The following is a 9,183-nucleotide window of genomic DNA, read 5'->3' as shown; positions in this document are numbered from 1 at the left end:
AGTAGTAACACGAGTGTAGACAGAGAGGTGCAGAATGGCTTTTTCCCCTGAATTAGTTTTGATTAAGACCTAAGAGTCTGTGTGTTTAGATGAAAATGTCAAAGCTGCTTGAACAGAAACATTTTACAGAGCAAACCTGGTTCAGCAGGGGCAGCTACTGGGAAGCATATGCTGTACCCAAAGGGGGCACTAAGCTTTCTAAAAATAAAGATTTGTCACCTTGGTTTTTCTTCCTCAGTTATAATTACTCTGACCATGTTAAAGTTGCATGTGTGGTTTGTAGGCTTGGAGGAGCCACTGCCACCCCAGTTCCTACACAAATCTCTTTGAAGTACTGTGCTCCAGGTGAGGTGAGCCCAAACCAGAACAGCATCTCAGCACAGCAGCAACATTACATTTCTAGTAAGACACAAAAGAATATTTTATTTGTCTCCCTTTTGCAAGATCAGTGAGACTATAGCTTATTATCACACATACACAAGTAACCTTAACACCTGTCTGTCTTTTTCTCCCAACATTCCTTGTGCAAAATTTTCCTTCTTTCAGGTGTGGTGGTAAAATTACAAGACTTTTGAAAGGGCTTGTTTAAGAAGTTTATCCTACACTAAAATCTCTGAATGTCCCAGCAGCTGAGCTCTGGTAGCACTGGGTGTGTGATCCCCACAGGCAGCACCAGGAGCCAGCCCTCCACTGTCCCATTATTTATAGTTTGGCTTCGTCTCAGTTTTAGGGCAGTTATAAAGAGTCCATCCCTCTGAGGGTGGATACTTGGCTGTGCCAATGCCAACATCAAAATTATTTGGTTTCTTCACCTTTTTCTTTCTGTAGTAGGATACAGATTGGATGTCTGCAAGGGCACAGAACAGGGGAGCAGAGAGGGAGATGCTTTCTCACTGTGATTGTAGTCACACCTCTGCTCTGTCCTAAACTGCACTGGGGTTATTACACTCTTGGAATCCCCAGATCTCCAGGATCTATTCATTAAAAAGCTCCTCATTAACAAAATTATAATATGTAAACTAATGTTTATAAAACACACAACTTTAATTAAAAATATCTTTTAATTTGCACTGAACAATAATAGAAAAATATTGAAGCTGTAAAAATTCACTGTCCAGATCAAACAATAAAACAAACAAAAAACCACCACAGATACTGATGCTGCTCATCACTGAACCTTCTGAGAACCAAGAACAAGTTTCTGCATCCTTTAGAAGTTCCTAAAAAACACAAAATCACATCCACATTTCTGCTAAAAACCAAAAACATTGAAAATGTACAGCATGGGGAGAGGGATTAGGGAAGAAACAGATACTTGAGCCACTGGGAAAAGTTCTTTCAGGTTCTTTGCTCTCTCAATTTAGGGGGTCCTTGCCAACATACACATGGAACAAACCTAAAGGACAATGGTGATCTCCAGTCTGAATGCACCTGTGGCAACACAGCACTGGAGCACCCTGCACCCACAAGTAGCCTGGCTCAGCTGGGAGCTGGACTGATCCAGAGGGCTGAGAAACAGCCCAGGTCCTGAGGATTCTGTGCTCACATGAAGGGGCTGAGGGTTACCCTTAATACTGGAAGCTGCGTTTAGTCTGGATGTCATCGAGAATCTGTTGTAACTCTTCATCCTCAAACCGGCCCTCCAGGCTGCAAGGGAACAGCAGTGAGGAGCCATTAAAGGGTTCAGAAATCATCTACTAAACGTTTCAGAAATTATCTCTCCCCCTTGATTCATTTCAGTCATAACTCTCTCCTGTCTGTCTCAACACACCATCACCCACCTGTGTGACCACCTGTAACATCCCTGTAAGAAGAGTGCTCTAATCCCTATGCACTGCTTCTTCTTTACATGACAAAACTCCATTCTTCCCAGAAATTTCAAAATGTGTTTTCAAAAAAGCAAGGCAAGGGTAAGCAGACCTCTAAATGAAGTCCATGTAGCTGCATGCTCATAAGCCAGCCCATTCTTGCTATGAAATCTTAACAGAAAATCATGGAATGGTTTGGGTTGGAAGGGACCTTGAAGATCATCTCATTCCAACCCCCTGCCATGGACAGGGACACACTGCACTATCCCAGGTTGTCCAGAGCTCCACCCAGCCTGGTCTTGGACACTTCCAGGGATCCAGGGGCAGCCACAGCTTCTCTGGGCACCCTGTGCCAGGGCCTCATCTCCCTCACAGGGATGAATTTCTCCCCAGTATTTAATTTAAATCTACTCTCTGTTGAAGTCATTCCCTCGTTCTGTCACTACTCCTGTAAAAAGTCTCTTTCCATCTTTCTTGTTGGCTCTTTCCAGGCACTGGGAGCCCACATTTAGGTCATCCCAAAGCCTTCCCATTTATATAATGACAAATAAGGAAAAAACTGTAATTCAGATGAATGTTTCATTCCCTCCTCTATCTCAGGCCATGGGGTAACCAACCAAGACACGCAGAAGCTACTGCTCTCCCCTACATTATCCACAGAACAGTTCATTTGCTCCAATGGAAAAAACTCCAAGGAACACAAACACAGCCAGCAAGAACCCAAATTTAAGAGGTTTACACTTGAAGAGAGGGTACCAGGGCATGGCTGGCTATAGGTAGCAGGGAGGTGACAGCAGCCTTTGTACAATGTGGAAGTGCTTACCTGGGAATCAGAGCTTTTGCTTCCTCAGCTGTCTCAGGACACAAGTTAGCCAAACATGCCAGTTCAAACTTATGGAGCTTCTTCTGCAGCAGTAAGCTGTAAGGGAACACAATTTGATGGGATTACAAGACAGAAATATAAAGGGGCTTAAACTGAAGCAAATGCTTCTCTTTTTGCACACTGCTTCTGGCACTGAAGTAATTTTTTTCAGCAGAAAAGACTCATTATGTAAATGCATAGAGGAAAAAATAAAGTCCTATCTGCTAACTCAATTTCCCCTGAATAATTCTGCGAAGTCTAGAAAATCCTCCCATTTAATGCAATCAGCTGTCAGTGAAATACTGAAAACAAAGCACTTCAGAAGGCTTGACCTGGACAAAGCATAACCCTCCATCAAGAACTTCTTGCCCCAAAGACTCAATTAAAGAAGAAATCACTCAACACCACTAAGATGTACTTCTGCTAAAAAATGCTGGTGTTAGAATGGTAGGTGCTGCTGCCTGTTTCTTGTCCCCAACAAACCTCTCCTGTCGAAAAGCAAGTTGAGTTAACATTCAGGCAATGCAGTCAAACCTCCACTCAACACTCACTGCAACTGGTTCAGCAAGAGAAGCAAGAAAAGCTCTTTTGCAAGGTTTTATTCCAGCAGGGTAACACAGCAGCTGAAGGGAAACCTGGCTAGAAGGAGAGTGAACCAGGTAGAGCAGGCAGCTTAAAAAAGGGAAGGGGCAGGAGGCAGAGCTAAAGGCTCCAGGGAAAGAGGGGTGGCCACCAGGAATGCCAAGCCAGTGAGGAGACAGGGGAAGGAGAAACCAGAGGAAGCTGCAACACCCAGGTCCATTTGGGAGTCTGCTTTTTCCTCCAGGAGGGCTGACTCTATGCTAAGTAGTTACTGGTGTTTCCAGGGCTGGGGACTTAGGATTGACCAAGGGAGAGAGTTCAGGGGATACTACATGTGAAAAATGCCAATCACTTGGTTTTAAAATTTTAAAAGTGTAATAGTAATAAAATGGTTATAAAAATAGTAATATAATTAGAGTAATAAGAATTTGGACAACTTGGATTAGGACAATATGAGACAATAGAAACAAAGAGTTACAGACAGTCCAGGTACCTTCTTCTGGGCAGCACAAGCCTGAAAAAGGACCCACGTTAACACAGGATTAACCCTTAAAAACAATAACCTGTTGCATATTTCTACACCTCATACATGATGCATAAATTCCATTCAAACACAGGATTCTGTCTGGTCAGCATCAGCTTCTTCCTCTGAATCCAAACGTGCTTTCGAGGCAGGGGGGGAGAAGTTCTTTTTTTTCTGATAGGAGGGCAATAAATTCTATTTCTCTGAAAGATTCAGGTGTCCTGTGGCTGCTATCTTGCTGCCAGTCCCTTCTTTAAAAAAGCATCCTACATATCATAGTTTCTATTTTAACATTTTTTATAACCCAAAACTATATTTAACACACTACTTATGAAAATTAACACAGCATTACTTTCTGACACAACACATATAATATTCATTTTAATCTTTGCGAAAAGCCAATCATAAAATATGCATTTTTCACACCACAATTTTGTAAAGCCAGACCAATGTGAGGGATCCAATTCTGTAACACAGTGTTTGTTACACCCTGACCTCAGTTGAAGATTGCAATGCAAGATGTTTTCCATTGCCACTGCATGGCAGATTACCTTTGTCAAGTGGGCAGTTTGCCTTATCTCTCTCTTTGAGTGACCACAATCACACCTCCCTGGGGAGGGGACATTGCTGATAACAGCTATTGAATGTCACTGCATGGCTGATAAGAACTACAGCATCCCATTGGGAGATGTGAGCCCAGAGGGAGGAGCCAAGCATTCCTACCCAGATATAATCCAGAGGTTTTGAGACACCAGCATGGCTTCTGCACTGGATTCCCAGAGGAACAGCAGCTGCCTCTCCTTCCACGGGATCTTCAGAGGAAGAATCCATCCTTCTCTACAGGATCCCTGCTCCAGCAGAACCACCCCTGACACTGCAGGAGGGCTGAGCCACAATTCCAATGGGACTGCCACCAACACCCTGACCCACAGGGTGTCAGGTTGGGTTCTGACTCTGTCAGTGTTGCTCTAGTGTACTGCATTGTTTATTTCATCCTTTAATTTATTTTTCTCTTTTCCCTATTAAAGAGCTGTTATTTCCTACTCCCATATTTTTGCTTGAGAGCCCCTTAATTTAAAATTTACAGCAATTCAGAGGGGTGGGGAGGGTTCACATTCTCCATTTCAGGGGAGGCTCCTGCCTTCCTTAGCAGAGTTCTGTCTTTCCAAACCACGACAGCCTCTGGGCTCACCTGCGCACGCTGGCGATGGTCTCGCGGTTTTTGAAGCGGCTGAAGCGCGCTGTGTAGTTCAGCGTTTTCATGAACACCTCCGACAGCTCCTGCTCGTCCTCCGCGCTCTCGTTCTGCTGCTTGCGGTGCTCCAGCAGCATGTGCACCTCAGAATTCAGCAGCGTTTCCGCGGTTTCAAATTCTGCAGGGCGAATGAGGGAAAGCCAGCATGGAAAAAGGTGCTTGAAAAGCGGAATTGCATAAGTTTTGTGTGTAATTTAGATCTGGGTAATACAGAAGTGAAAATGTCTCTCATGGCAGTTGTGTGACTGTGGCAGCCCCAGTGACTGGGTGGCATTTCATATTGAAAATGCTGATAAAAATTACACTTTGAGTGACAGCGTCTTTTTGACCATATATTTTACACTTGCAGCCCTTACATTCAGATTTTTTCATATTTGTGCAGTATGTTTTCTTCACCCAATTTTGGCAGAAGTAATGCATGACTTGCTACAGAAAAAAATATCTAGAACTCTAAAACTCCACCAAATTCAGAAGTGATGCCACACTCTTTACTTCAAGAGTTTGAAGTAAATATGAATGCTGTTGAATGTCTTTAAAAAGGCTTAATTTACCTGAAAAGTTAATTAACCTACTGAAATTTTATAACCAGAAAAAAAAAAATTTAATCAATCTTAAAAATTCTCCCCCTCCTTCAGCCAACTTTGAATTCATCCATCATCACCATAATCACTGTATGCATTCCAATTACAAGAACATCTTTCAACATCACAGTATGAGCTGTCCAAAGCAACAGGGTCAGAAGCTGCATCCCAGAGTGCCTGACATCACTGTTTTATACAAGCATATACAAGGACTGTTAGAAAGGGGCTGCCAACTCTTATTTGGCATTGAACAGTAAATCAGCTTGGGCTAAACATGAGATTTTAGCATTAAAATAACCTGAAAAAAATAGACTTTCAGAACTTCCCTATTGTTCATAACTCAACATTGCAGTAATGCACCATGGTGTCCATTTCCCCACCCCCTTTTTTTTTCAGGGTGGCTATGAGGGATAAATACATTTCTAGAATTTATACTGAATTAATTGTCTGAAAAAAGAAATATACAGACAATAAGTGTCCATAGTTACCAATTCTGGATCTGGACAGCTGATTTCCTAACTGCAGCAGTATTCACAGATTTCCAGAACCGCTTAGGTTGGAAGGGACCTTAAAGCCCATCCAGTGCCACCCCTGCCATGGGCAGGGACACTTTCCACTGTCCCAGGTTGCTCCAAGCCCTGTCCAGCCTGGCCGTGGGCACTGCCAGGGATCCAGGGGCAGCCACAGCTTCTCTGGGCACCTGTGCCAGGGCTCACCACCCTCACAGGAAAGAACTGCGTCAACAAACATCACTGAAAAAGCTTATATAAAAAACCAATAACCTTTTCACTATAACCTGACAGGGCTTTTTTTTTTTTTTTTTTTTAATACCCGACACACACGTAGCGGCCCACCTAAGAACCACCACATTCTAAAAATCATGAGATCCTTAAATATACACAAATCATTTACTATGCTGATTTTTAACACTCGGGGCTTAGTAGCTGCTGGAGGGACGTTGAGCAGCGCTCCGGTGCAAGAAGCCGCTCGGCAAGGCTCGCACCCTCACAGGCAGCCGCTGCCAGCCTCCAACCACCACCCGACCCCCGAGCCCGGGCTCCTCGCCACCCCCGCTCGCACCTTTGGGGAAGACGAGCTGCGAGGCGTCCTCCTCCACATCCGCCGTCCGCGGGTCGCTGCCGCCCGCCGCCATCACCGGAAAGCCACGGCGGAAAGGGCGGCCCCGCCTCACGGGAGGGCCGGCGGCTCTCGGGGCGGGGCAGGGAACGGCTCTGCCCGGGTGAGGGCTGAGGGCAGTGCCTGGATGAGGGGCAGGAACGGCTCTGCCCGGGTGAGGGCTGAGGGCCGTGCCTGGATGAGGGGCAGGAACGGCTCTGCCCGGGTGAGGGCTGAGGGCCGTGCCTGGATGAGGGGCAGGAACGGCTCTGCCCGGGTGAGGGCTGAGGGCCGTGCCTGGATGAGGGGCGGGAACGGCTCTGCCCGGGTGAGGGCTGAGGGCCGTGCCTGGATGAGGGGCAGGAACGGCTCTGCCCGGGTGAGGGCTGAGGGCAGTGCCTGGATGAGGGGCAGGAACGGCTCTGCCCGGGTGAGGGCTGAGGGCCGTGCCTGGATGAGGGGCAGGAACGGCTCTGCCCGGGTGAGGGCTGAGGGCAGTGCCTGGATGAGGGGCAGGAACGGCTCGGCCCGGGTGAGGGCTGAGGGCACTGCCCTGGTGAGGGGCGGGAATGTCTCTGCCCGAGTGAGGGCTGAGGGCTCTGCCCCGAGGGAGAGGCGGGAACGGCGCTGTCCGGGTGAGGGCTGAGGGCACTGCCCTGGTGAGGGGCGGGAATGGCTCTGCCCGGGTGAGGGCTGAGGGCTCTGCCCCGGGTGAGGGCACTGCTCCGGTGAGGGGCACGAACGGCTCTGCCCTGGTGAGGGGCGGGAATGTCTGTGCCCGGGTGCGGACTGAGGGCTCTGCCCCGAGTGAGGGGCAGAAACGGCTCTGCCCGGCTCAGGGCTTTGCCCCGGGTGAGGCGCTGAGAGCTCTGCCCGCGTAAGGGCTCTGCCCCGGTGAGGGCTCAGGGCTCTGCCCCGGGTGAGGCGCTGAGGGCTCTGCCCATCATGAGGGCTGAGGGCGCGGCTCCTTCTCCCTCTCTCTGAAGGGCAAGGGGCCCGTTCTACCCTGGGCGCTGCTGAGGATAAAAGAGCTCGGTTGCCGCTGTGGGGCACTGAGGGGAAGCAGCGGGAGCAGAAAGGCTGAGTGCTCTCCCAACAGAACAGCTCAGAAGTGTGTTTGAGCTCGCTTAATAATTAGGTGCTTTTAGAGAGGGAAAGCAGCGGGATGCTGAACGTGTTATGTATGAACAGAGAGCAAATAGCTGTGACAGACCAAGACTCAGCAAGTCCATAACAGGAGGGTGTAGCAGGTGGGGGTCGGCCTCTTCTCACAAGCGACAGGACGAGAGGACATGGCATTAAGATGGCCATGGGGAGGCTTAGGCTGAATATCAGGAAAAATTTCTTCACTGAAAGGGTGATTGGACATTGGAGTGGGCTGCCCAAGGAGGTGCTGGGGTCACCGTCCCTGCAGGTGTTTAAGGAAAGATTGGAGGTGGCTCTTGGTGCCATGGTCTGGTTGACACGGTGGTGTTCGCTCAGAGGTTGGACTCGATGGTCTCAGAGGTCTTTTCCAAAAGAATCAATTCTGTGATCATGACCCACAGTCTTAAAAGGCACGAACCAGGGCCCAAGAGCAGGAGTCTGGGGACACTGAGGGGAAACAGCACTCGTCCTTTACATGAGCAAACTCTTCTTCTGCTCTCTCCTTAGGAAATTATCAAAGAGCTCAAAGCTGCACTGGTGCCCTTCACCAGACTGCACAGCAGCATCCATCTGCCCAGGAGCACCTGAGGACGCCGAGGCACCAGAAGCATCTTCATTCACAGCAGTGGATCAGGCAGCTCCATTTCACTACCAGAACATCCACCAGCTGGACAACAAACCCCTAACCTTAGGAAAACCTTGACTGTGCCAGAATTTCTGTCTAGCTCACTGTGATTAATAGACCTTGGACTGTAAGGAGGGAGTATGGATATCATAAATAACACACTTCATAAGGAAGGTTAATTTTCAGACTATCCAGAAGCAATCTACAGGCCCCTAGAAGTTGTAGGCAGGCTGAAAATTAAGATAATTCTCCCAACAGTGCCAGCAAAATAACTTATGGAGCAGTGTTTTCCCTAGGGAGCTCACATGTAAATGCCTAACCTAAGACTCTTAAAGTAATCATCTTATCAGCCCTTACTATGTCATCCTGTGCCCTAAAGAAAGACAAAAATAGACTGTTGAAGGATTTATGATGAAAACACTCCTGTTCTCATAAACTTGTATCTGAGCCTAGGTGAATGGTTTCCTGCATGCTGGGAAAAGGAATGAATTAAAAATAAATTAGAAGAATATGAAGAGATCAAATAATAGATTTTTTAATATTTGTTATCTGGATAATGAGCATGGCAGAGAAACTGACTGGAAAGTAATTTGCTAAGTGATACAAGCAGAAAGACATTGAGGAAGATGGAATGGAAATATTTTGGGGAACATCTGGCAAATTAAACTATTTCAATTAGGCTTAT

The 9,183-nt window shown here is 47.2% G+C and overlaps 1 protein-coding gene across 2 annotated transcripts; it reads right to left on the bottom strand.

Moving 5' to 3' along the window:
- Positions 1–690: 690 nt before the first annotated feature.
- On the bottom strand, positions 691–6,882 carry POLR2D (RNA polymerase II subunit D). Of its 2 annotated transcripts, XM_058812400.1 has the most exons (5): positions 6,692–6,882; positions 4,968–5,148; positions 2,632–2,727; positions 1,567–1,647; positions 691–1,220 (listed from the first exon to the last, which is right to left on the bottom strand). In XM_058812400.1, exons 1-4 carry the CDS (start codon positions 6,762–6,764, stop codon positions 1,569–1,571), a joined length of 429 nt encoding a protein of 142 aa, XP_058668383.1. In that variant the 5' UTR covers positions 6,765–6,882; the 3' UTR covers positions 691–1,220; positions 1,567–1,568. The 2 variants fall into 2 exon arrangements, with proteins under 2 accessions (XP_058668383.1, XP_058668382.1); XM_058812399.1 differs by having other exon boundaries at positions 691–1,647.
- Between the last annotated feature and the right edge of the window lie 2,301 nt (positions 6,883–9,183).

Source organism: Ammospiza caudacuta, chromosome 11, assembly GCF_027887145.1.
Source record: "Ammospiza caudacuta isolate bAmmCau1 chromosome 11, bAmmCau1.pri, whole genome shotgun sequence".
NCBI classification, from domain to species: Eukaryota; Metazoa; Chordata; class Aves; order Passeriformes; family Passerellidae; genus Ammospiza; species Ammospiza caudacuta.
The sequence above is the reverse complement of the archived record's forward strand: the minus strand, read 5'-3'. Positions and strand labels throughout refer to the sequence as shown.

Coding starts and splice junctions, on each gene's coding strand:
- POLR2D (XM_058812399.1), bottom strand. CDS start 6,764: ATGGCGGCGGGCGGCAGCGACCCGCGGACGGCGGATGTGGAGGAGGAC. Junction 5,149..6,691: donor GCAGCTCGTCTTCCCCAAAG/GTGCGAGCGGGG, acceptor TTCGCCCTGCAG/AATTTGAAACCGCGGAAACG. Junction 2,728..4,967: donor ACCATCGCCAGCGTGCGCAG/GTGAGCCCAGAG, acceptor GTTCCCTTACAG/CTTACTGCTGCAGAAGAAGC.